Source organism: Equus asinus, chromosome 3, assembly GCF_041296235.1.
Source record: "Equus asinus isolate D_3611 breed Donkey chromosome 3, EquAss-T2T_v2, whole genome shotgun sequence".
In the NCBI taxonomy this organism is placed as follows: domain Eukaryota; kingdom Metazoa; phylum Chordata; class Mammalia; order Perissodactyla; family Equidae; genus Equus; species Equus asinus.
The window spans coordinates 69,596,400-69,623,114 of record NC_091792.1 but is presented as its reverse complement, the minus strand read 5'-3'; the positions used below and the strand labels follow the sequence as shown (position 1 = coordinate 69,623,114).

Below are 26,715 nucleotides of genomic sequence, written 5' to 3'. Positions count from 1 at the left end.
GGCGGGCGGCGGCAGGTGGGCGCGGCCGCCAGCGGAGCGGGTCCCGCGGGCCGGGAGGCGCACCTGCGCCGGGGCGGCCGGCCCCTCCCTCCGCGCCTCGGGTTTCCCGGCCTTCTCGGCGGCCCGCGCTCCCGGTCGGGCCGCGGACCAGCCGAGCCCCGGGGCGGCGGAGCGGCCTGCAGCCGGGACCGCGCTTTCGTCCGGTGAGGAGGGTCGGCGTGGGGAGGGCGCGGACAAGCGGGGCGTGCGGCGGGCCGGGGCGCTCCAGAGGGGAGCGCTGCCGGGGATGGGGGCCGCCGCCTCAGCTTCCCAGCTTCTCGGAGCTTTGCCTTCCGCCTCCAGGTGTGTATTTGGGAGGTGGAACTAAGGCCTTAAAAGCGGCCTTTTTCCTTCTTGCGCTGGCTTTTAATCGGGTCAAGGGGGAGGCCCTTCCTAGCAGGCCCCCGCAGTATGCTGGTCAGGAGACATACATTCACTGAGCCCTCTCTTCTGCGGATGGACCCCCAGCCTCAGTTTCCCCTCCCTCTTCTTTTGAGAATATGATGGGGAAGGGGATTATGGAGAAGGAAGAAAAAGAATGAAAGACACCGCTTCTCCCGAGAATGGCCTAGAAACAAGTTAAGAATAGGGAGTGCGGAGTCGCCTGGTTTAGTCACAGTGGGAGGTGAGTGGAGCAGTGGCCCAGACTGATAGGGGTGGGGAGGTCCTCACCTCTCCCTTGGTGAGGGCTGGAGTCGGGTCTGACACCGCAACTCCAGACAATTCGAGGGCAGCAGCCAGGAGGGAGGTCCCCCACGCCGCAGGACATTCTCCCTCCAGCTTGTCATAATTGCTTTTCACCAGGTTGCTTTTTTCTCTCCCCTCCAATCACAAAGACCCTTAATCCTGGTGAAGACTGGGGGTGAGGGGGCCCGGCCGTGGTGGGGGTCGTTTTCTGGGGGGTGTGTAGGGAGGGTGGTCTGGAGCCACAGCTGATAACTGGCGAGTTCAATGGGATTTGAAGCGCAGGGGCAAGGCCCAGCAATTACCTGAGGACAAAGGGTTGGGGCCCCCAGGTGTGAAGGACTGGACTGGGGGGCTGAGAAGGAGGTGTGTTGGGGAGGGGGAGCTCTTACAATCCCTCTGATTTCCGCAGGAATTTGAGACATTCTTTAAAACTCTAGACTGCCTCCCCCCAGCTGGGCTCTCAGCCCACCCCCACCCCTCCCTGACTCGGGTTAGAGACAGCTTCAAAGGTGGACGGGGCCCTTTGTCTGGCCTCCTCTTTCTTCTCTGCCTTTCTCCGGCCCCTCCCTCCCTTTCTGTGACCTCCCCAGCACAGACAGGCCTCTGGGGGCCGGCTCCAGAAAGCCCTCACTGTTTCCTTTCTTGCTTTTTGAGGTGAGACCTGGTAGGGCGGGACAGAGAATGGGGAAGGGTGAGGGAGGAGGGCAGCTTTGGAGGCCCCTGCCATCTCAGAGAGTGCCCTTGCCCCACTCAAGCCCCATGCCTGGCCCTCGGGCGCCTGCTTGTGGCCTTGGTCGCTGGCTTGGCTCTCTGAACCTTCTCACTGCACCTTTTAGTGCCTCTGCGGAGTCCAGACTCCATACCCAGGGTGTCTCTTCATACCCTGGGGAAGTCTGTTCAGCTCATTCCCTCAGGACTGGTGGTGATTTCAAAGATGCTAAAAGGAAGAAGCCACAGGAATGGATCTCTAGTAACAGGCCTGAGTGGGAGTCAAAGTATCTGTGGATGTGGTGGGAAGGCTTCCCCTGGACTGCGGACACCCAGCCCTGGTTGTTTCTGTGCCCTAACCTGCTAAGCATGTGTGCAGGTGGTGGTGGTGACAGTGGGGAAAGATCAGGGCATCATGAATGCAGCCATTTCAGGGAGGATGTGACAAGGTGGAGGGAGACGGCAGCAGTGTGCCTCGAATCCTGTGACTTTTTAGGATTACCAAGAACTCTACCTAAGAATAGCCCCTTCTCTGATTTCCCCTCCTCTGTCCTTCCCTCCAAACAGCTGGATGAGGCAGGGGGGCGCCAAAGAGGGAGTCAGAGGGGAAATCCACCCCCTTTGTAATCCTCACAAGCTGGCTTCTACTTATGTCACTCTATTCAACCCTGTCCCTCAGACTCCAATGGCCAGTGACCTCCCAGTCACCAAGCCAAAAGCCTGCCTCAGACCTCAGTGTCATCAGCCTCACAGCCCTGGACACCTCAGAGGACCACCCCTTTCTGAAGCTCTTCCCTCCCTCAGCCTGCCACGGGCTGTCTTTTCTCTGTTCACTAGCCACTTGGACTCCTCTCTTTCCAGGTTCTTCTTGGAAAGGTTCCCTAAGATTTCTGCCGTTCTCTTCTCTCCTGTCTTCACGCTGTCTCGGAGCAGCCCACCATCTCAACCATTACCCCCCTGCATGTGACAGACCTCACTGGGATCTGTCTCAGTTACTGCAGTAGCTTTCCAAATGCCCTCTCCGCCTCCTGACACGCGCCCCCCCAGGATGTCCACCATTTGCTCAGCTTACCTGACCCTACCAGAAACCACAGCCCTGCCCTGCCCATATCACGTGAGCACTAGCAAACTCCTCAGCATGGTTTTCAAGACTCCTGCACCATCCCTGCCCAGGCCCCCTGCCCAGCCCCACCCCTGCAACTCCACTTCAAGAACGCTGGCAAGCCTGCAGCCCTGGCCATCCAACAGGCATGCCATGCCCATCCTTATTCCTGCTGTTCCCACTGCCTGGCAAGCCCTTCTGCAGAATGCCCGCAGGTCCAGACCACAGCCATCAACCCTGCTCTGTGGACTCTCCTCCCTCTCCCAAGGTGAGTGGCAGTCTCCACTGCCGCTGGTCCTCCGCCATTGACTTGCCCTTGTCCTTTGGCACTGCTTGTCCAGACTGTGCTTGTTTATGCTTGTGTCACAGTCCTGTTGGATGCAAGTGCCTCGGATGTAGAATTAGTCCATCTTTGCCTCCCCCATGGTACCCAGGACAGCACATTGCACAGAGTGAGTATTTCCTGAAAGAATCAACCAACCAAAGGCCCAGAAGGAAGCCATTGGCCCAGCCCCTGCAGTCCCTCAAAGTGGAGACAGGATGAAAAGCTCCCTCCTGCCTCCGTCCTCTGTCCTTCAGTGGACTCGGGCAGGGAGGGGCCCTAAGCAGTTAATCCAAATATTTATTTATTCCCTACAATGTACAAGCTCTGTGCTAGCCCTTCAGTTAGTAAAAAAGGTGGTCAAGATATTGTGTCATCCCCTGTCAGGCTCTCAAGACACTTGAAATTTAATTGAGGGATAAACCCATACAAAGGCAGTTCTCTTACAGGGCTTTTGGAAATCTCTCTCTCACACCTACAATAGCAAAGCAGAGTTTGGCACATCCCAAAAAAGTGAAAGAGGAGATAAGAGGTATTGGAAATAAGGACACTGATGTATACAAAGCTCCAGAGGTGTGCCAGGAGCACACAAGGTGTGTCACATCTAACACCTTATTTAGGGGTAAGATTATTCCCACGTCATATGTGGGTGAGCTCAAGCTCAGAGATGTTAACTCACCCACAGCCACAGCTAGTGAGAATTAGTCTAGATTCTCGCCTGTCTTCAACACCTCAAGTCGGACATTTTCCACTCCCCAGCCAGGCACCGTGGATTCTGAGGTAGGAGAGTGCACGGGGGTGGGCGGGGGGGGGGGGGGGGAACACTAGGAAGGGCTGGAGTTGCATGGTCTTTAAGACCTTCGGGGGAAGGCAGGACAGTGCAAGGTGTGTTCCGGGGAAGTCGATCCGTTTGTCTAGAACTGAGAACGTTTGTAGAGAAGTAGCAGGAAATGGTTGGGTCACATTATGGAGAGTTTGGTCTTTATGCTGTGGCAGGCAGGAGATAAGGAGGGGCTTTGAGAAGGGAGTGACCAGATGCAATGGCCGGGTCAGTGTTTGGGGGAGAGGCTGGTGTGGCAGCGCATGCTGGGAGCAGAGGCTCTGCACTCACTCCGGGAGAGAAAGGGTCCAGGACTCAGAGCTAGGAGGATGTGGCTTCCAAACTCTGATGAGAAAGCTTCGCTTCTAGACTCCGTCCTGGCTTTGATTCTCCTGGCCCAGTTCTTCCCCAACTTTCCCTCCTCCTTAGGCGCCCAGCTGCCCAAGTCAGCCTTTCCAAGAGTTAATGTGTAAACGGCGTAGGGGGCGCGTCCCTGGTGCCCCCGTCCCCATCCCCAGCAGGTTTGTGCGTGGGGCGGGGCAAGGGGCACTGGAGTGAGACCGGGAGAGAGAACGGGAGAGAGACAGCAGAGCAGGCATAGCAGCTATTGCACGGGCCCTGGGGAGGGAGTGGGCGGCAGGGCCAGAGTCCAGTCAGGATCTGGCACCACTGACCTTGCTGGGGAAAGAAGCTGAGGACTAGGTGTCTTGGGCCTGGGACCACCTGCCTCAGAGGGGCAGGAGCCCCAGCCTCCTGCTGTAGGACGCAAGTGCCACCCTCAAGGCCTCAAGGCCCTCCTGAGCCTAAAGGTATGCTAATCTTGTCAGCAGCCTGCTGGGCCTGGGCTGACAGGCACCTGGTGCCCAGGTGACGGGGGAAGATTTTGCCTCCTCTCTCATCCCAGCCTGATGGGGAGGCAGGCAAGCAATGTGGGAGGACTGTCCAGCTGGCCTTGAGGAGACTGGAGCTTCCCAGGGGGAGGGGACTGGAGGCAGAGCAAGTCTCTCTGTAGGATGAGGCCAGAGGTGAGGTGGAGGCAGAGGGTGGCAGGGAGAGAATGGTCTCCTGGCCCAGCTGTGTCCTCGGCCCCCCACCAACACACACACACCCTGATCCCTCTCAGCAAGGAATGACCTTGACAGCTACCACGCCTCAGGTCGACAGAGGGAGCCCTAACTCTACAGTCCTCGTGGTTCGGGCTGGCCAGCAGCAGACTATTCCTGCCCAAGGTGGCGCGCCCCGTCCCCGCCCGCGGAGGGACATGGTACCGAGTGGGGTCGGTGGGAGTGGGCCCTGCGTGGTTGGAAGAGTGCTGTCCCAGGCTCTGACTTTCCTCGGAGTCGAGGGCAATGACAGGGTTTGGGACTAGCAGAAGGTGCTCAGAGATAGCAGAGATCAGGTGGGGGCAGACCTCGGCCCGCAGCTGCCTTCCCACCCAGCCATGCCCAGGGTCTCTCCTTCCTGCCTGCCGGAAGCCACCCTCTGACCTTCAACATAGGCCACCCCTTCCTGGTCTCTGTCGCTTTTCCCCAGCTCCACACTGAGCTTTCTGGAATGGGGGACGCTGCCCAGTGCTGCCTCCCTCTCCAAGACTGGCCTGCTATCTGGCCCTGAGTTAGGGTTCTCCTGAGGCTGCCCCAGGAGCCAATCCTGGAAGTGGGGAGGGGAGACTGGTGGGGCACAGTGGGAGGCCTGGTTCCTGAAGTTCCTCCACCCCCACCCCCCAGCACTGAGGCCAACCTCAGGCCCCCTCCCTCCATCACTGAAGAAGAGGCTGTAGGAGCCACAGCCGCCTCCTCCCCCCTCCCTGCTGCCGCTGCCACCACCACATCGGCTGAGCCCAGCCGCAGGTTGTCTTGGCAACGGGAGGCGGAGAGGAGATGCGCCGAGGGATGGAGGTGTATGTCACGGAGGAGGCTGCCGTGCTCCTGCCCCACGCCCCAGGCCCTTGAAGGTACCGGAGAACCCTCCCCGCTCCTGCCCTTTCTCCTTGGCTCCCCCACTCTATCCAACATGCTTGTTTCCTTGAGGAGAATACTCCCCTCCTCCGGGACTCCTGTCCGTTCCTCATGAGCCACCTCATTCCAGGGCCCTGTCCACAGCTCTCCTTCCGGGCAACGGCTCATTCCAGCCCTACCTCTGGGGACCCTTGCCCTGGAAGACAAATCTCCTGGGGTGGGGTCTGATGGGGGTGAGTGAGAGCAAGGGAGGAACCGAGGTAATGGGAAAAATCAGGTCTAAAGGGCCCAAGGTTAAAAGCTTGGTCTCCTGGGGGGTGGGGGGCGGGCAGTGCAGGACTGGGTGGGGCCAGGGCAACAAGGGTGGGGCTGAAGGGACAGAAAGCTGAAGCTGGCTGGTTGTCCAGAAGGGCCTGGATCCCTTCCTCCAAGGCTGCGGCCCACCCCTGCTGCATCAAAGGTACCCCCCTCCCATGTCGTCTCCTGGCTATTTTTTCACGGTTAGATGGATCCTGTGTTTCTTCCCCCACCCTTTCTCGGACCTTTCCACAGGGATGCCCCCCGCCCCCGCCCCGCACACAGCAGCTAAGCCTGGATTCTTTCTACTCTTGCTCAGTACTCAGCTCTCTGCCTCCTTCATATCTCCTTTCCTTCTGGAGCCCATCCGTCAGGATTCATGCTTCTCTGTCTCCCACTAACCCAGACACATCCCTCCCTTCCTGTCCCTACCTGTCCCCTCCTGTCCGCTTCTCTTTGAGAAAGAGGTCCTGGGGCATACTCTCACCTCTCCCCCTAAAGACCCTCCCCCTGTGATTTTCCCTTTAGATACCTCAGCGCCCCCGCCCCAGATTCTAGATTTCCCCACCCACAGCTGATACCGTCAGCTGACCTGCTGTAGGCAGTGGTTACCAGGGCAACAGCAAGTGCTGCAGGTCTGCCGGGAGGTGAAGAGGGGGCTTGAGCCAGGGCCAAGGTCAGCTGGCTGGGTTCCCTCCCTGCCCCCAGTGTCACAAATGAACAGGGCTCTGCTCTGAGCCCAGAGAGAACCAGAAGGCCAGTGACAGGGTCTTGGGGTGGTGGAGGTTTTCCAGAGACAGGAAGGCACGTCCCTGCAGTTCTGTGTTGGGGCCTGAGCATCACCCGTCACGCAGTCCCCTTTCGATGAAGCCGCCCCGCTGAGAGATGGGGTTCTTCTCACCCACACCAACACTGTGCTCCGTTGCAGCTCCCAGGAGATTCAGATTATGGAAGGGCCAGCCCAGGCTCCTGCACTGAGGACCTGGTTTTTCGCCTCCTCCCATTCGTCCCTCCCCGGGAGAAGGTTAACTGTGGGTGACCAATTCTGGCATCTACGCCTTTTAGCACCCCAGAAAGGCAGGCCCCCAGAGGCCTCTGTGGCCGCTGTTAGGTGATGACCAGGAGATACAGGTGCTGGGAGAAGCCAGGTGTTGTTAGCCCGCAGTTATCAGTAGGGCCCCCTCCCCGGAACTCAAACTCCAGCTGTCTCTGAGGCTCGAGAGGCTTTGTGTGGGAGAATGCGAGCGTTGCAGGGTCGGGGGTGTGGGAAAGGGAACAAGGCCAGCGGCTGGCCCAGTCGGCTTCCGATTCTGCTTCGTCATGATGCCGGGTTAATGCTCCTCTTGTTTGAAATGGGTTGAGCTGCGGCGAGCCAGCAGAGCCAGCGAGCTGAGGTGGAAGAGCAGACACACACAAACACACACCCTCAGGCCGGCCACGCGCTATCAGCTGGAGGTGGGGAGGGCGCAGCCGGGAGCCAGCGCCCGCCCCACCGTCCTGCCAGCCCGCCCACCAGACGCAGACTCCCGGCTTGGGGATCCAAGCTTCTCCACCAGGCTTGTGGAGAAGCAGGGTGGGGGCGAAGCAGGGTGGGGGTGAGGGGGTGGGGACCCAGAAGGATAGGCCCCCTCCTTCACCAGCTCACCCCCCACCCACCCCAAGCCGGCTGTTTTCCTGTTCTTTGTGCTCCGGGAAAGCACGTCTGGGTTCCTGGAAGAGGTGCCTGTTACTTGGGTTTACGCAGAAAGGCGCCTGTCCCGGCTCCAGCCTCGGGGCCTCTGAGCATCTGGGCCACACTGTCTGGGAAGAGGTAGGTGTCAGGGGCTCCCACCTCTCTTTGCTCTGTGGGTACTTTGGGCCACAACACCTGCCTGGGAGCAAGGTTCTGGGTGGTGGCAGGGGTCCCCAGGGGAGGGTCAGCTATGGCCCCTTGTTCAGTGGGAGAAGGGCCTGGGCAGCTAGACCCCGGGAGTAGCTGGGTTTGATCTGATCAAACCTCCTGCTTTGGGGAAGAGGGGTTGGGTGTTGCCTGCCATCGCCCCAGTGCCCCCTTCGCCTAGCTATGCTGGTCAGAAGTCCAAGTGAGAGGGTGGTGGCCCAGCACAGGGTAGGCTGGGGAGCTGTTACCTCTCTGCCGGATAATGGGGAAGCGAGAGTGACGGGTTGCCAGCCTCCCTCCCACCAGGTCACAGATGCACATGGAGACCTGACTGCTGTTGATGTAGGGTGTGCTCTTTGCGGGGAGGGGCCTGGGGAGCCCCCTTCTAGCCCTTGGTTGGCCCGGCTGGAGTGAGGGCTAAATGCAGAATGAGGTTGGGAGCAGGGAAAGGCTGGAGGCCTGACCCTAGCGCTCTCCTGGTGCCGGCTGCTGAAGTGCTGGTTGGGGCTGGGGGCTGAGCAGACACACAGGCCCCCAAGGATCCAGAGGTGCCTCCTTGCCAGCTCTGCCCTCCCTCAGCCTGGCAGGCGCCCCCGGTGTTCCCCTCCCAGGGGACCATGTTGCCAGGGTGTGAGAGTCAGGGGAGCAGAGGCAGGTCTAGGAGAGGGGAGGGCACATCTAGAAGAAGTCATGCTTGGGGAATGGGACACACGGAAAGGCCCCATGGGATGGGTAAATGAGGGTTCTGTGTGTGTTGCTGTACATGTGTGCAGCCTGGGGAGGGGGTGTCAGCACGTGATGCGGGGGGCTGCAAGCATGGAAAACAGGTGCTTAGGGGGAGGATAGGTGGGTGAGTGCGAGTGGGTGTCAGTGGCACCATGTGGCATTGTGCGGGACCTCACTGGGAGAGTGGGGGCGTGCTCTTGCAAGCAGCACATGCGTTCTGCAGCGGAGCCTGGCATGGCCCTTCTGCCTGCGTGGAGTGCCATGCCCTGTGTGTGAGTCTTGCCTCAGTGCTGCTGGCCTCCCCAGGGCCACGTGCCAAGCACCTGGGTCAGGCTGCCTCCTGGCAGTGCAGGTCTGCGGGAATTCCTCTTTCACAGCTCATGTGCGAGTACAAAGACAAGAATAGGGATGCCACCAGAATTCAGGAGGCTGCATATGGGATGCAAGACCCTTGCATCTCCCCCAATTCTATCAATCCAATTTGTACAAGTGACACCACAACCTGCCAACAGGGCCAGCTACAAATAGAGCCCAGAGCAGGAACATGCTGGGGACCAAGCAAGCCTGACGGGCTTGGGGGACACAGAAAGAGGGCAGAGTGTAGAAACCCAAGCGAGACATCTAAGAGAAAGGGAATGAATAGACACATATTTGTGTGGGGTAGGAAGGGAGAGAGGGGTCTGGTCCAGTCCCATTGTCATCAGGAGCAAGGGGGCGGGGCGGGGCCTTGAGCAGGTGGTTCTCGGGCTGGGACCCAGATTCTGAGTCCGCCAGCCCCTGCCTGATGCTTCACTACTGTGAGAGGGTGCTGTATGGTGTCGGCGTTAGAGGAACCCAACCCTCATCCTACCAGAGAGAGCAGGGCTCAAAAAATAGGGGTGGGGGAGAAGGAGACAATGAGAGAAGAGGAGGGAGGGAGGGTGTTGTTAGCCTGGGAAGAGGTGCAGGCCCCAGGCTTGGCTGAGGTAAGGACACTCTAATGAGCCACTGGCCCAGAGCAGGGGAGAGCTCACCGTCCTTCCTGGGCAAGTGTGGGTGTCCCATCCAGCCATGGACACCCCCCCACCCCCGCCTTGGAGTACACCGAACCCCCCCACCCCGCCCCGGCCCCCTGCCATCAGATCTGCTGGGTCCGCCCTTCCCCTTTCCACCCTGGGATGCTGTTTTGGGAACTGGTGACCCAGCTGGATCCTGCCTTTATTTCTGGCATTGAGTTGTTGCCACAGTAACTGCGGGGGTGGGGCCGGGACAGGGAGAGGGTGAAAGGGAAACAGGCAGAGGGAGGAAAGATGAAGAAAGAAAAGGAAAAGGGATGGAAAGCAGAAAGAGCGATGGAATGGGGAGGAGAGGTCAGGGAGTCACACCAAAGAAACTGGAGGAGGAGGGGAGGGCCCACCCTGCCCAGCCTGACCCCGGCCCACTTAGACAGCTGGCCTCACTTCAGAACTCATTTCCTGTCTGCACCACCGGCCTCCAGCCTGGCTTGACCCAGCCAGGGGTACAGAGCCCACCTCCCCAGCCGCCCTGGTCCTTGTCCACAGGCCAGGCAGCCAGCAGAATTTTGGGTGGCTCCACTGTATCAGGTTAGCACGTGGGACCCCAGTCCCAAGTCCAGGTTCAACTGGGATCTTTGGGGACCTATTGAAAAGAACAGTCATTGGTTTTGACCTGAGACAGGCCTGGGTTGGCGTTCCAGCTTGGCTTCTATTTGGGTGGCCTTTGGCAAGTCGGTCTCTCTGAGTGAGGAAGACGGTGGCTTGTGTGAAGAGTTGAGAGGATGTATGACTGTCCCTGGCACAGAGCAAGTGCTGGTTGGCTTAGGAGCAGAGCAGAGGGTGGACTAGAGGAGCCCAGGCTGTGCTTCCGCTGGTTGAGCCTTCTTTTCTCCAAGTCTAAGGAGCCACCGTCAGGGTGCCTGGAGCAGGAGCCAGCTGGCATGGGTGGGCAGCTCTTATCTCTCCCAGCCCTGCAGCTGAGAGGCTCCAGTGGCAGTGGAGATGCCGGGTGGGCAGTGTGAGGCGGGGCTGGCTGGCGGTTCAGATAAGGCACAGTTGCACAGCTGGGGCAGGGCGAGGCGGACATGGAAGGTGAGGAGCCTGCTGGCGTCTGATGGGAGCCGGGGCGAAGAGAGGGCCCTTCCGCCACCTGGGCTCGCCTTCCTCCGAGGTCCTTTCCCTTTCCTCCCATTCGGCCCTCCCTTCCTGCTGCAGCCTGCCCTTTTGGCCTCATCCACAGGAGGCTGCTGGAGCTAGGGAGTGCACCTGCCTAGACAAGGGGTGTGCATGGGTGGGAGGGCAGGATTGGAGGAGGTGGGGTGACAGCGGGTGGTGACTTGCCAGGAAATTAGCTTTGGGGGAGGGGGCTACCTGCGGGTGGAGTAAACAGCCTCCTGCATAATGAGATTTGAGAGAAGCCAAGAAAACTGTCCCTCCCTCCCTCCCTCCCTCCCTCTCTCTCTCTCTCTCTCTCTCTCTCTCTCCCTCCCTCTCTCCCTCTCTCCCCTCCTCCCTCCCTCTCTCTCCCTCTCTCTGTCTCTGTCTCTGTCTCTCTGTCTCTCTCACACACACACTCCTCCACCCCAAAACGTTTTCCCTGCCGGCTTAAAATTTCACCAGTAAGACCCTTACTCCTTAAGTCTAGCCCCAAATTAAAATGTGACACCCCTGGAAGGGGAAGATATTAACAGTTTATCAGCGTGCTTTCTAATACACCAGACGCTGGTGCACAGGGCCTGAAAGGAGCATGGCTCAGGGCCCAGGGAGAAGACACCTGGAGGCTAAGGGGCAAGACCCAGCACAGGGGAGTCCATGGGGCTGTGGAGAGCTGTGGATAAAAAGGGGCCGGGCCACAGAGCAGAGACATCGTTATTTCAAATCATGTTTCTGAGTGCTGTGCCCGTGGAAATGTGTTTGTACATGTTGGGGGGTGGGGCTTGGTGCATGACCATGGACACGTGTGACATGGCTCATCCTGGTTCCCCACCCCCACCTGGGCAGTTAGCACTCTGAGAGACAGTCATTTCCCCACTCTGTGCCACATCCGACTGGTGTTCAAGGCGAGGGTGCCAGGGCCACCCCAGGCTCAGCCGGAGGCTCCAGAGCACAGGGAAGCTCTGCATTCTCCCAGGCCAGCCCCGCCACCCACCCTCCCCACCCACCCCGACCCCAGACCCTTGCAGACCTTTGCTATTCTCTTCAGCCATTGCCTGACGCCCAGGAGATGTGCGTCTGACCTTCTCTCATTTTCCCTTGGGAAACAGGAGCCTCCGATTGCCCTGGTCCCGCTAAACCTGGGTTGTGGTGACCCAACTGCGTCCCCTTTCCTCTCCTTTTAGGGAAACACGTACTTTCTCTCAAAGCCAGTCCTCCACTGGGGCCTGGACCCACTCCTCCCTCCGACTGCGGCCTTGCCTCGGCCTCACCTCAGTCTCTTCCTCTCTGCTCCTCCTCCACTGCCTGCAAACATGGTCAAGTCTCCCTTTTCCTTAAAAGCCCTCAGCCAATCTCGCCTCCTCCGGAGCTGCCCTCCCGGGCCCTCCTGCCCTCTGCTCACACTTGGGACGCGCTCCTCCCCGGCCTGTGCATCGTCCCGGAACCCTAACAAGGAGGTATCACTCTTCCTCTCATCGAAAATGCTCTCATCAGCCACCAGGCCTTGACACCCAAACTGACGAGCTCCCTGGGGCACTTCTCGCCTTCTCTAGGCGCTGGGCTCTTGGCTTCGTGACCTTCTTTCTCAGCCCCTCCCTCTATCCTTTCTCCCAATGTTTGCTGCATACTTACTGTGCATCAGGGCCTTTGCTGGAAATACAAAGAATCACTGGATACACTCCCAGCCCCCAGGGAACTGGCCACCAGTTCTCCTCCTCCCTTTCATCCCCTCTTTGGCAGTTTCTTTCTTCCAGTCCCCTAGGTATTTCCCAGGATGCTGTTTTTGACCTTTTTTCATCCATGGCAATCTACCGTGCAGAGACACCTCTGGCTCCAATGGCTACCAGGTCTCTCTTTCCAGCCTGGCCCTCCCCCAGGCAGCTCTTCTTCCTTGGGCGTTCTCACCTGGTCGCCTGCGGCACTCACCTCAGCCCTGACCTGCAAAACGTGAGCTCATCCTTCCCCTTCTCCTGGCTCTTGGGCTTGCAATCTGCCCCTCCCCTGGGGGCTCTCAGATCAAGTTCTGGTTTGCACATTCTGCTCCTAGGGTTTCTCGAATTTGCCCCCTTCCCGTCTTCCGGGCGTGCCCAAGTCTGGACGCTCACGGTCACCTGTGTGAACTTCCACCACAGCTTCCTGGCTGGCCCCCTGTGGACTGCCCCTTCCCGTCCAGTCCATCTCCCAGGCTGCAGCCAGACTCATTTTCCTGAAGCGCTGCTTGGATCTGTCACTTCTTTGCTGAAAAATAATTTCTACGCATTCCATGGCCCCCTGTCGCCCACAGAATACAATCTAAATCCCCTAGTCTACATTCAAGGCCTCCACCATCTGGCCCCCAACCACCTGCCCCAAACACATCTCAACCTCGTGACCTCCATGATTCAGCCATATAGGCTGCTGCCCAGACAGACCCAGTGCTGCCCATGTCCCCGCTTTCCCTCATGCTGCTTTCTCTGGTTCAGTTTTGCATGATCTCAAACTGGGCATCCTTCAAGACCTACCTCAAATGCCTCCTCCTCTAAGAAACCTTTTCTACTTTCTCCTCTTGACACCCTGGCAGGAGTGATCCCTCTCTCCTGTAACCTCTCACAGCCCCTTACACTATCCTGTCTTATCTGGCACCTGTAATCTTCTGCTTTGTGTGGGAGTTATCTGTCCGCATGCCTTATTGCTGGTGGGGCAGCTTAGTTCCTTTGACTGTCTTTCTGTTCTCCACAAGACTCATCACAGAGTGTTGCTCTGTGGTTGCTGCAGGATAGGTGCTGAGAAAGGATTTGATGAATCGAGGGATAAACAATACATGACTGCATGGACGTGCAGATGTGGCAGGGTGGAAGGATGGAAGGGTGGCTGGATGGATGGATGACTGGGTCAGTGTTTGCCTCTAGGGCAAAGCCAAGTGGATAGCTAGTTTGACAGTGACTGTTAACAAAGTAAAGATCAGAGAGGGGTGAGAGGGAGCTAACGGGTCTTCGAATATGTCCTAGATTTTATTCTGATCTTCAGACACCTAGTTAAAGCACTACAAAGTGAGCACTAAGAAGGCAAGAGAAGCATGTAGCTCTGAAATGGAGCCTTTCTATGGGCACCAAATACCTAACGTGACTCTGATGGCCAGGGTCTTGTCCCGGAGATGCCTTGGCTCTAGAATACCAAAAAGCCTTCAGAAATGTGGCAGACTCTAATCTAGCCCCACAATGCACCTGACTAGGTAGGTCATTTTCAGTTCTATGGCTCTGGACAGGTTTTTAACCTCTCCAAACCTCAGTTTCCTCATCTGTAAAACGGTTCCACCTTATAGGGTTGTTTTAGGGACGAAACAAAATATTCCTTGTAGAGTGCTTATCAAAGTACCTAGCAAGAGCATTCAAAAGATGATTGCTGTTCTTATTGGTTTTGCTCTGCAGAAGTTAGCGGTCATTCTGGGTAGGGAACATGTTCCCATGTCAGGCAGCATATAATCAAGGGCTAAGTCACACGGTTCTCTTTCTAACTCTCTGGAGTTCAGAGACTGGCTTATCAGTGAGGACTAGAATAGTGGGGAGGCCTCCTAGAGCGGGGTTTAGGATGGACCTTGAAGGATGGGAGGGATCTGGGAGACAAGGGGGTAGGCAGAGAATAGTAGAAGAGCACGTGCAAAGGCAGGGACGTTGGAGTGGGGGCCGCAGGTTGTGTTACTGGTGGAGAGAAGCAGAAGAATGGCCTGCTGCAGAATAATAGGTGATACCATTGGGAGCACCAATGACCTCAGTCATTCATGACCCTCTGTTGCAAAGAATGGCCACAGAAAAGCTATCTAAGTCCATCAGTCCTTGGGAAGATAGAAATAATAATAGCTAACATTCTACATAGAATTTATAATGTTTTAAGCACTTCACATGCTATAACTTATCTGATACTCAGAGCAACCCTAGGACACACATACTATTAATATCCTGCATTTTACAGATGAGAAATGTGAGGCACAGAGATGGTAAGTAACTAGCCCAAGGTCACACAGCTTCTGAGTAGCAGTCTGTACTCACACCCAGGTACTCCCGTCCAGCCCATGCTCTTACTGCTACATTATGCTGCCTCCTCCCTGGACCCTATGTAGCCATCAGCTCTCTTCACTCTATGGCTTATTGTCAGCAGATGGAAAGACAGTTTCTCTGCCACCATCACGCAGGAAACTCAGCTAGGCGTTCACTGAATTGTTATAAGGTGTCCAGCGCAGGGATGTGGAGAGGAGAATGGGAGGATTGCTAGGGACTTACTGACAAAGGAGAAGACTGGGCTGTGGCCCCAGGGAACTCATGATCTACCACAGCAGACGGGCCCTAATGCCCTAGGAACAGAGAGAGCAGTGCCGGCCAGGATGCCTTCCTGTGGAGCCAGGGGGTGCTGACTTGTAGCCAAGCGGTGCTTCGGCAGGCAGCCTCAGCGTGGGCACTCTGAGGAGACTGCCGAGCTGGGATGTGGCCTTGGCCCCAACAATGCCTTACCAGATGCCTGCAAGTGAGACTGACTGCTGTACAGGGAACAGGGAGAGGCGGACGCGGGCTCCCTCCAGCCTCCGATCCCTTCTTCATCTCGGGCAGAACCCAGGGCAGAGGGACAGCTCCCAGCCAATGATCTGACCGCTTCACGAGGAGGTGGCTTCATTCCCATCCTCTCTTACCCGTGTGTCCTCCTCATAGGTTTTGCCGAGTCGTCTTGTGTTAAACCTTCCTGGGCCACGAGGGAGAGGTGGCACAGCCGGCGGCGGATAGATGGGGAGTGGGAGGAAGGGGCAGCAGAGAGCTAGGGAGAACAGCCTCTGCAGAGGCGGAGGGGAGCGAAAACCTGGGTCTGAAACGGGACTGCGGCCCCAGGGCAGGGCAGGTGTGACAAGGCAGGGATGTAGAGGCTGCACGGAACGGCTGGCCCCTGCCGTCATTTCCTTTCCAGCCAGAGAACAATGGCTCAAAAACAAGCGCAGCGCTTCCACTTTCCCGCCTCGCGGGCCCCACGCGCGCTGGCTTTCCCCAGGCCGAGCGAATGGAGAGGCAAGCCCAGGAGGGCCCCGGCGCGCTGCCGCCCTGCTCTCCGCCGCCCTCACTGGCGCGTCGTCCCTCCCCTCCCAGGCCCTTCACCGGCCTGCAGCCTGGAGAGTCCCGAGGGATGAGGACGCCGAGGCCCGGCGGAACGCCCTTTCTGCTCTCGCGGCCCCGCGCGCGCAGCGCCCAGGAACCCCGCAGCGCCTGACCCCTGTCGCCCCTCCTCGCGTCCAGGGTTCTGCCAGCGACCGGAGCAGCCAGCTGCCTGCCGCATGGAACGGCTGCAGAAGGTGCGCGGCGGCGCCTTCACCGGGCAGCGCGGACCCGGGCCCCGGGTGGGGCCGGGCTTCCCCGCGGAGGGTCAGCCGGGAGGCGATGGTGCCACCTGGTGGTTGCCCGCAGCGCCGCGCCCCAGGGCCCAGAGGCCTAGGGAACCCCCCCTGCCCCAGCCCCAGCCCCCTCCCCGGGCCGGTCCTCCGCCTTCCGAAGGGCCCTGCCGGCCGCCCGGCCCTCGCACGCATGCACGCACGTTCCCACCCGCTCGCCTTCTCGCTCTCCCCAGCAACCACTCACCTCCCCTGGGAGCGTCAGCTCCTCCCGAGGCTCCAGTGGTCCCGGCTCTCCCTCCATCGTCGTGGTGAGTACCTCTCCGCCACCAGCACCCTCAGGCTGGGAGCGGGAGGGGCGGGGGACAGCCCGCTGCTGGGCAGGTTCACTCAGAGCCTCCTTGGTGGTCCTGCAGAGAGAACCCAAAATCCAGAGAAGGTTCCCCACGCCCCTTTTCTACTGTACCCAGAATACTAAGCAATGGACTAGCCTTTTTTTAACGTGACTACCTAAACCCTCAAAATTAACATAACAGAACTATCAACTCATAAGAGCTGATATCTAAAATGGCTGCCCATTTTCTTCCTAATAACAGTGAGTCTGGCTTGTAAGGCCAGTGTTCTAGGTGAGGCTTTCGGCACCTCTGTTCCATTCTCACATTTCCCTTTAGGCCAAGATGGACAATCAGGTGCTGGGCTACAAGGACTTGGCCGCCATCCCCAAGGACAAGGCCATCCTGGACATCGAGCGGCCTGACCTCATGATCTACGAGCCCCACTTTACCTACTCTCTCCTGGAACACGTGGAGCTGCCCAGGAGCCGGGAGGTGAGGGGTGGCAGGTTCCTCTTGGACAGGACTGGAGGGAAGGGCTCCCCTAGCCACACTGGGTGGCAGGCAGAACCCCTGTCGTGCTTTCTTTCCTGGCGGCCAGACTCCAGAACAAGAAAGGGAGCTGTGCACAGCGATCCACCAGTCAGTGTTTGTGGAAAGCAGGCGGAGCGGCCAGAGGTGGGGTGGCTCCCTGCAGAGAGCAGGAGGGCCATGTGTGGAAGAACAGCACAGAGGGGGTCCTGCAGGAGCAGGGTGGGAGTGGGCAGAGAGAGCAAATTTGTGGAAAGCGCTCAGGAACACTGAACTCGGAGGCTGGAAGTCCTAGCTGAGTGAGCTGTGTGTCGGTGTAGTCTCGGTTTCCCCTCCTGGAAAACAGGTGATACCTCACCAGGTCCACCTCACCAGGTGGTCAAGTGCACAAGATAACGCATGGCAGGTACCTTGTAAACTGTATTCGTGAAACGGGTAGTGTCATGGCTGAGCGGGTAGTGTCATGGCTGAGCGTGAGATGGGGCCAGGCTGTGGGGGACTTAAATACCTGGCGAGGACTCCATTCGGGATGCTTGTGAGTCTTATCCCTCCGTTCGTTGCTAGGCCCTGAGGGCAGGGTCGCCACCATCTTCAGTTGGCCCTCAGAGCACACTGTCCCAAGATCCATGGCTTCTTCATGCTTCCTAGGGAAAGACTTAGGGCCCTGCCCAGGAGAGTACCAGGAGGGAGAAGGAGAGAGGGCCAGCCCTGGGAACTGACCGTGAATGAGAGAAAAGAGGTGGTCTGGAAATTGGCCAGGCAAAGGGTGCCAAATTAGGTGGGGGATGAAGTGGCCCATCTGGGGTTCTAGGAACAAGAGTTTAATCCTACCCTTGTGGCTCTGACCAGCCTCCTCTCCATTCGCAGCGCTCTCTGTCACCCAAATCCACATCCCCCCCACCATCCCCAGAGGTGAGTGTGCCCGCGCCTGATGCTCCGCAGCCCTGCTCAGGTGGGGCCCCACTGCCCTTCCCCACACGTGGTAGACCGGGCTTTGCAGAACCCAGGGCTTGACGGAATCGGTGGACCTTGTCACTGGCCAGATCTGTGTCCGTCTGTCTGTCTGATCCATGGCCTCATTTAACCCTTTCTGCCTGTGTCAGGTACCATCAGCAGGTCCACTGCTTGGACACCCTTCCTCTGCTCTAGGGTTGAGGGCTGTGGGCTGCTAGGGTGGGAGGATAGAGCTGGTAGAGTGAGGTGAAGAGGCATCTACATGGGTTGGAGGGAGCAGGGTGGGGGATCTGGGAGCTGCAGCGAACCACACTTCTGCTCTGCAGATGTGGGCAGAGAGCCGGTCCCCTGGAATCATCTCTCAGGCTTCAGCCCCAAGAACCACCGGGACCCCCCGGACCAGCCTGCCCCATTTCCACCACCCTGGTAGGTTTTACTGTCAGCATGGTTGTATCCTTTCCCTAGGACCTGTTTTTTCCTTCAGGAACCCAAGCCCCTTTCTCTCAGTCCCCCACTCCCTGTGGTATATGCTCACCACAGGACTGGCTAGATGCCCTGATGCCAGCACGCCAGGCAGGGCGCCCAGAGACGGTGGGCCCAGGCGCGTCTTCCCTCCCACCCAACGAGAAAAGTGCAAAAAGTCCCATCCTCCTGAGGGACGGTTCTGGGAGCTCTGGTTCTGTCTTGGCTCTAGGCAGGAGCCCATGAATTTCTACCCTCTTCCCTTCCATTGGTCTCCCTTCTCTTCACTGACTTGGCCTTGGCCACCATCAGCATGTCTTCCTCCTCATCTGCTCTTGCTCCCTCTCCACAGAGACCACCCGCCCAGATTCCAATATCTACAAGAAGCCACCCATCTACAAGCAGAGAGGTGAGGGCTCCCCTGACTGACTGAGCCCCTTCCCGCCACATGCTGGGAGGCTGTGCTGAGGGGCTGGGGGCTGGGGGCCGTAGGACAGCTGTTCATGACAGCACATAACCTTGGCCCGGGGCTCTTGGTTGTCCTTACATCTTCCGTCTCATAGGTGTGACAGGGGAGAGGCAAGGGAGTTGGTAGGTGGCGGTGGGCCAAGGTGGCCTCCGGGCGGGGTGTGCGTGGGCTGACCCTGACCTCCCCCTGCAGAGTCCATGGGAGGCAGCCCTCAGAGCAAGCCCTTCCATGAGGACATCATCGAGTCATCCAAGTTCCCTGCAGCCCAGCCGCCTGACCCCAACCAGCCAGCCAAGATCGAAACTGACTACTGGCCATGCCCCCCATCGCTGGCCGTCGTGGGTAGGAGAAACTGTTGAAGAAGGGAAAGGGAGGCCGGGACCCCGCCTCACAGCCCCTGTTGAAGCGCCATGAGCCCCCTCACCCCACCCCGTGTCCTACAGGTCTTCTCACGCTTTTTTCCTCCTTCTCGGGCCCTCCAGGCTCATTGCTCAGCCATTCCCTGCATCCCTATGGCTCTTGGTATAAGTGGCCCTATTTGTTAGTCATTCGTTCACTTTCTGTTCGTTGACTTGCCCACTCAGCAGACATTTATCAAACTTCTCGTCCCAGGTTCTGTGATAGGAGCTCTGGAAAAGAGAAAGAGAAATGAGCCTTGGTCCCCCGTGAATTTAAGTCGTATGAATGTGTTGCCTACCCAGCTTCACTGCAAGGCTAGGAAATGTTACTTTTATTTCATTTTTATTTATTTTTTTGAGGAAGATTAGCCCTGAGCTAATTGCTGCCAATCCTCCTCTTTTTGCTGAGGAAGACTGGCCCTGAGCTAACATCCATGCCCATCTTCCTCTACTTTATATATGGGACGCCTACCACAGCATGGCTTGCCAAGCGGTGCCATGTCCACACCTGGATCAGAACCAGCGAACCCCGGGCCGCCAAAGCAGGATGTATGCACTTAACCGCTGTGCCACCGGGCCGGCCCCTTATTTTTTAAAAATAATTTGTAGTGTTCTCCTTAGGGTGCAGCCTGGTGTCCTGCACAAAGCCAGCTCCTGGTAAACACTTGTTGAGCAAATGGTCGATTGACTGACATGCCTGCTTTTGCCCGTGTTTCCCAGAAACAGAATGGAGGCGGCGGAAGGCGTCACGGAGAGGGGCAGAGGAGGAGGAGGAGGAGGAAGAAGATGATGACTCCGGGGAGGAGATGAAGGCGCTCAGGGAGCGTCAGAGGGAGGAGCTCAGCAAGGTAGCATCTCGCTATCCCCCTGCCACCGTGTCTTCTTGGGGACAAACATCTGGTTTCATAGCTATTCTCTTCTAAATGGGTTCATGCTTCAAGAGCATCCTTGTCAGAACATGCGAGGAATTCCTCTTCCTTCCTGGGATTTCCAGTTACTGCTTTCGAAGGGACACCAGAACTTCACTGCTGTTTTGGGGGGAATGCTAGTTAATATTAGGGTCAAAAGCACAGAAAAGGGTGGCCCCACCAGTACCAGCCTTCACTAGGCTGAGTAGTTCCTGGGAGGAGGAGAAAGGAGAGAGTAGGCTGCTGGTCTGCAGGGGAAGAGAGAGGGCGTTGGGTGTCATGGGAAGGCCACTGGCAGTGACAGGGGCTTGTGCTCTGGGCATCGTGATCTGGGACAGGGAGCCCACTGGGGTAGAGTGGCACTGAGCAGCTCTGACTCCTCGCTCTTGAGGGTGGCCAGACCCAAGGTGGCAGTGCATCCGACCAGAATGACCAGCTCCGTCACTCCAGGGCATGGCCCAGCCACTCAGAAAATTGTCCCTAGTCCTGCCTGCAGTATACCCAACTCTGAACTTTTTGGAGATAAGAAACGAGTATCAAAGTCCAGGATCCATCTTCTTTTCTCCCTCCCCAGGTTACTTCCAACTTGGGAAAGATGATCTTGAAAGAAGAGATGGAAAAATCATTGCCTATCCGGAGGAAGACCCGCTCTCTGCCTGACCGGACACCCTTTCATACCTGTGAGTGCCATGGAGGGGATCAGGGTCACCTGGCCAGACCCTGAGGCCAGAATCGAATAGGGTGTGTGTTGTGTGTCATGTGCCCAGCACTGTGCTGCTGCAGGATTAGAGACAACGAAGACTAGATTGCTGCCCCCAGGCGCTCACGCTCTCCCTAGAGCGAGGACACCAGTCATGGAACAAGACTAGATGATAAAAGATGGTATCAGCTGAAGCAGAATCAGTAAATTTTGTTTAATTTAACAAACATCTATGGAGTGTCTATGTGCTAAGCACTGGGGATTATAAAGAGTGAAAAAAATCGAGTCCTGTCCTCCAGTAGCTTCCAGTCAGTGGGAGAATTGACACGGAAACGGGTTTCAGTCAGTGTAGCGGTGTTTTGAGATGGAAGGTGCACAGCGGGTGCTTTGAGAGGACAATGACAGGCCCAGGGTCGGAGGGTTGGAGCTGCCAAACTGAGTCGTGAAGAAGGAGGCAAAGTGAGAGGAGGAGAAGGGCATCACAGACACAGAGGACAGTGTGGGAGCGAAGACAAGGAACGGGACACAGCCTGGCCTGCTTAGAGGGCCTCCAGGAGCCTGGAGTCACAGAGCCCGGAGTGTGCCATGGGGTGGCAGGAAGGAGCCAGAGAGACGGGCTGGCCAGGGCTTTGGACACTATGCCTGTAATCACTGGAGTCTGGCCTGGACTTCCTTAGAGTGTGGCCGCTGGAGAGGAGAGAGCTGAGAACCCCAACTGGAGGCTACAAGACCTCTAAAAGCCTGGCCTCGGGAACCACACAGCTTCACTTTTCCTGCAATCTCCTACTCAGAGCAGCTCGCTGGGAAGCCTAGACTCAAGGGAGGGAAAGAGAGTCCACATTCTGACGACAGGAACCGCACAAAACCATGCAGGCTGGGCGTAATGTTGCGGGCCATCTTTGGAGTCAGTCTCCCACACTTTCCAGTTGTCTGGATATGGGCTAAAAATATCCATAGGTCCAGAGAAGAGGGAATGGGTTTGAGAACTATATAGGAGATGGAATCACCAGGACTCAGTGTCTGACTGGAAGCGGGAGACGAGGGAGAGACAAACTGGGGTTTTGTCTTGGGTACCAGGTGATCAAACCTGGAACTGAGAGGATGAAAGAGGCAGGTTTGGGGGCAAAGAGGAAGACACTGGTTTGGGACATGTTGCCTTTGGAGTGTATGTAGGTGGGAGCGAGTTTGACTGAGCTGGAAGCTTGAGGGGCGAGTCAGGGCTCAGGGAGAGTCTTCAGCTTATATGAGGTAATAAGGCCGTGAGAAGAAATGTGATTGAGAGGGAAGGGGATCCAGGTGGAGCGCTGGGTGTGAGGTCCTGAAGGAGACCCAGCCTCAGGATGTGGGAGGCTGGCCTCGGAAGACCTTTCTCTGAGGGTTGGAGTCAAGACACTGGAGGTGCCCATGAGAGTGACGAACAGATGTGCTAGGAATGAGGCTGAGGAGAAGCTGCCAACAAAGAAGGACGCTGTGGCCACAGCATGGGTATCTGGGCTTCAGATGTCAAGGTGAAGCAGTTGTGGGTGACAAGACCCAGGGGATAGCCATCTGAAGGGGCTCCCTGATGTATTAGGGTTGGGGATTCAAGGAGCCATAAGGTTCCTAGGTAACTAGGACATCCACAGGGTCACCGAAGCTGCCAGGATGACATTTCAGTAGGGGTGGGAAGAGTTCCGGTAGTAGGCCTTTTTAGAGAATGTGGAATAAATAGCGAAGGCCTGAAGAATGAGGCCGATGGAGAGATGCTGCCAAGGTTGCATGCAGTCTTCCTGCTCCACCAGAATTCAGTCAAAATTGGCTCTTTAACTTCCGTCTTGGCCTTCCAAAGTTGAATAGCCAAATGTCTACCTCACTATCATTTTTGGCATCCCTGAACTGGTATGTGATCAATGACCATATGATTGCGTAGGTTACTGTCATAACTAATCAATCTCAGCAATTTCAGAATTATGAAAGGCATGTCATTCTGATGTCATGGTAACATTGAAATGGTCACTTTCAAACATAAATGAGCATTCCAGAAGTAATTTAGAGTGAAAATCTTCTTATGTGCTTTGTAGGCTGCACTTCTCTCCGTCACTTGTAGTAGCAACACATACTTACCGCAGAAGTGAAATGCTCCAGTGATGAATGATGATTGTGGAAGGAGAAAATTTTCTATACCAAAATAAGTGTTAAGAAAAAAAAACTAGGTCCCCAAAATACATTTTGTTCTCACCAAACAAACTTCCAAACAACAGATTTTATTTTTTATTTTTATTGTTTTATTGTTTTTTTGAGGAATATTAGCCCTGAGCTAACATCTGCCGCCAATCCTCTTCTTTTTGCCGAGGAAGACTGGCCCTGAGCTAACATCCATGCCCATCTTCCTCTACTTTATATGTGGGACGCCCACCACAGCATGGCGTGCCAAGTGGTGCCATGTCTGCACCCAGGATCCAAACCAGCAAACCCTGGGCCACCAAAGCGGAACGTGCGAACTTAACTGCTGTGCCACCAGGCCAGCCCCATCAAACAACAGATTTTATAAGAATGTTTTAAGAAGACAATCCTTTACAGTTTTGAGTCTATCCAGGCTAACGTTTTAAACAAAAATGTTTATCAAAACAATTGCTATCGAATGCCAACAATTTCTAGCACTTGGAGATGAAGGAGTTCTGAGATCTCCCTAAACTGAGATCCTTAGGTACGAAGTTCTTTCTAGGAAAACCTATTACTGAAAACCAAGTTTCTTGAGTTATAATCTGCAGTGCTTGAAAGCTTAGTGATGTCATGAAATGTGCAAGTTGACAGTGACATCTGATCGAGCAGATGTGAAGGGTACTGACCACTGGTGCAGTCTAGGGGCTGAGAGTGCTGAGAAAATTGTTGTTTCTGCATTATAACATCAAATGTTTGAAATTTGATTACTAACATTGCTAATAATAAAGTTGTAATAATTTGCTTATTTTGACTAGACTTTAGATTCATTTTGTTTCCCAGAGGTTCATTTTTTGATGGTGAGCCTCGTCATCTGTCACCGGCTGACATCAGTTATGACTCGGGCATTTGGCCCCCATGTGTATTGGGTGCACTTCTGTTAGTGGGAGAGGGAAGGCATTAGAGTCAGTTCAGAGCTGCCAGCACGTCACTTGCTGAAAGCATTTCGCAGGAGCTGGAAGCCAACAGAGGCCCACCAGTTTCCCCCACGCCCACCCTTAACTGCCTGCCCATGGCAGGGGAAGCGAGGGAGGGAGCCCTCTCAGAAATCACAGTCGGGCCAAAGGGACTGAGCCCGGCTCTTGCTCTCTTCCAGCTTTGCATGCAGGAACGTCTAAGTCGTCTTCTCTCCCCGCCTACGGCAGGACCACCCTAAGCCGGGTAAGGTCGCAGACCAGTGATAATGGACTGCGTGGGAAGAGTGTGCACGTGGGGGCCTCGGAGGGCCTGAGCTACTTGGGCATCCTGGGGGAGCAGGGAGACCCTTAAAGAGAAGGGGAACGAGGCAGAGTATTCCAGCTTCCTACTGATCCCTTTGTGTCCTTTCTAGCTACAGTCCACAGACTTCAGCCCATCTGGGAGTGAAAGTGGGAGCCCAGGTGAGAGGCAGGGCTTTCTTGATGCCAGGCGAGCTGGGAAAGGGTCTTAAGCAGACCCTCGGGCAGCCCAGGTCTGGAGGTTGGGAGGCTGTGCTGGCAGGTTTGGAGGCCTGCTGTCCTCAGAGCTGCCTCTGAACAATGACTTTTCTCTCCCACAGGCCTGCAGGTGAGTGCAGGGGAACGCACGGAGCACCAGAGTTCCGAGGCCACAGCTGGGCAACTGCAGTATTAGGGGAGGGGGTGTGGGCCAGAGTTGCCTGGTGAGGACATGAGAAGCCCAGGATAAGGCTGGGGAGGTGTCCCTGCCCCACTCTGGCTCACTGCGGCTTTGGTCTCCCCAGAACGGAGAGGGCCAGAGGGGGAGGATGGACCGGGGGAACTCCCTGCCCTGTGTGCTGGAGCAGAAGGTGAGGGGCAGCGGTGGGGCCGCTGGGGGAGAAGCCAGGGGAGTGAATGCGCTAAGGGGTCCTCCTGGAGATGATGGGGGGCAGCAGGGAAGTTGGGGGAGACGGACGGCAAAATGGCATGAGCCCCTGTGGCCCCTGCAGGCTGATAAGGGGGCCTAGGGTATTGAGGGGGTTACATCAACAGGAAACTCCCTGAGCCTGAGCCGGCACCCTCCCATCCCCCAGATCTATCCCTACGAAATGCTGGTGGTGACCAATAAGGGGCGAAGCAAGTTGCCTCCAGGTGTGGACCGGATGAGGCTTGAGGTACACAGGGGAAATGTGCCTGTGGGTGTAGGGCTACCAGTGGGCAGCCTCCCCGGCCTGGTGGGCGGGGCCTGGGGCCTGTCTGAGTACTCCTTTAGTCACTTGCCCAAGCCCACCCCGCCTCCTGTCCCTAAGCGGCCTCTGTGTCCCCCTCACAGAGGCATCTGTCAGCAGAGGACTTCTCAAGGGTATTTTCCATGTCACCAGAAGAGTTCAGCAAGCTGGCGCTGTGGAAGCGGAACGAACTCAAGAAAAAGGCCTCTCTCTTCTGATTGCCCCGCCCTCTCCGTGACTGACCCTCACCTCTGCTGCTTCAGGGCTCTGGAGCTGGGGTCACCAGACCCCAAAGCATCATCTCTTGAGGGAGCAGGAGGGTGGGGCAGAGGTGGGGTTGGCTCCATTCCCCAGGTGTAGGGGAGCCAAGCCGTCTGCAGTGCTGGTGTATGGCCCAGGGGCTTTCTTCCCCATAGGAATGAGGGGCTGCCTCCTCTCATGCCTGGTCCTCACTGCACGGGCCAAACCCGTCTGGACTCCAGCACACACAGAGTTAATGTTTGCAGCCCCTCCCTGCCCCTGCCCCTACATGAAGGTCCCCAGAAGAGAGTGAGGAGAAAGGAACATGGCGCTTAGTGGTCAGGCTGTCGGCTATCTTCACCAGCTGGTGGGCAGGAGGAGGTGAGAGTAGGGAGCAGGCAGGTGGGCCGGGAGGAGAGCCCCAGGACCCTGTGGGTGCCCAGGCACGCCTTCTCGCCTCACCTGGGACACATTCCCCAGCCCTGGCCTCCTGTTCCTCTCTAGCAGGGCAGGCTCCAGCTCAGCCTCTAGCCCTGAGGCCGTCCTGCCCTCCAGCTCACCCTGTCCTCTCCTTGTGACCCTCAAGCTTCGAAGCCCCTTGCTCAGCCCTGCGGCTTCCCCAAAAGTGTTGGCTTGGAGTGGAGATGTTGCCTGTACAAACCCAGCTCACCATCAGCCTCCAGGCAAAGTCAGCTAGGCTCCTACCTTCTAGCACCCAGGGCCCGGCCAGAACCCAGCCCTGCAGGCTCCCTGGGATGGGATCAAGAGGCCAGGCTGTGTCCTGGCCACCAGGTCCCGTCCACTCCCATGCACCTCCACCATGCTGTCCGAAGAATGTAGTTTATCGGGGCCCCCCAGCTGCTTCCCCCACCTGACTCTGCCCCACCTCAATCACAGTCCCCGCTTTTCTTCTCTCAAAGACATATGTGAATATAATTATATATATATATTTTTTTTGCCTGGGTCTGGGTTTTGTTCCTGCCCAGACCCTGGCATCCCTTTCCACTGTGTGTGTGACAATGCTGGGGAGGGGGACTCTGCTTGGAATTAAAAGGTTGCATTGGGTCCCCAAAGCTATTTGTTCTTTATGAGCCACCAGACCCGGGTGAGGGACAGGTGATGCCAGGCTGAGGGAACGCACATGAGCGAGGGTTCAGATGGGGAGGACACAGGGCTGGAGGAGGTGGAGGGGTGGCACACTCGCTGCCCTTGCCCCAACCCTGGGCCACACAAGCAGGGGCTAGTCTAGCAGGATCCTGGCTGCCTCCCCTCCCTCAGGGGCTGTGTGATGGTGGCACGGAGGAGGGGGCAGAAATGCACACTCTGGAGCCTGGAAGGAGAGCC

At 57.0% G+C, this 26,715-nt stretch overlaps 1 protein-coding gene across 12 annotated transcripts; it reads left to right on the top strand.

The window, feature by feature from the left end:
• Positions 1–47: 47 nt before the first annotated feature.
• On the top strand, positions 48–26,321 carry DMTN (dematin actin binding protein). Of its 12 annotated transcripts, XR_011502058.1 has the most exons (17): positions 4,204–4,487; positions 4,802–4,907; positions 5,406–5,632; positions 15,794–15,996; positions 16,269–16,343; positions 16,704–16,859; positions 17,763–17,807; positions 18,176–18,275; positions 18,664–18,720; positions 18,973–19,122; positions 19,899–20,026; positions 20,661–20,766; positions 24,082–24,146; positions 24,316–24,371; positions 24,706–24,771; positions 24,997–25,077; positions 25,236–26,321. XR_011502058.1 is itself a non-coding variant. In XM_014867168.3 (16 exons), the coding sequence occupies exons 2-16, from the start codon at positions 15,979–15,981 to the stop codon at positions 25,347–25,349; spliced, it is 1,218 nt and encodes a 405-aa protein (XP_014722654.3). In that variant the 5' UTR covers positions 7,467–7,743; positions 15,794–15,978; the 3' UTR covers positions 25,350–26,321. The 12 variants fall into 12 exon arrangements, 1 of the variants encoding a protein (XP_014722654.3); XR_011502057.1 differs by lacking the exon at positions 4,802–4,907 and having other exon boundaries at positions 4,231–4,487; XM_014867168.3 differs by lacking the exons at positions 4,204–4,487; positions 4,802–4,907; positions 5,406–5,632 and adding exons at positions 7,467–7,743; positions 24,523–24,530 and having other exon boundaries at positions 24,316–24,364.
• The last annotated feature ends 394 nt before the right edge of the window (positions 26,322–26,715 follow it).

Excerpts from the sequence above, each read along its gene's own strand:
- DMTN (XM_014867168.3), top strand. Across the intron at positions 18,721-18,972 it reads ACCCATCTACAAGCAGAGAG|AGTCCATGGGAGGCAGCCCT; the intron begins GTGAGGGCTCCC and ends CTCCCCCTGCAG. Across the intron at positions 24,147-24,315 it reads GCAGGACCACCCTAAGCCGG|CTACAGTCCACAGACTTCAG; the intron begins GTAAGGTCGCAG and ends TGTCCTTTCTAG.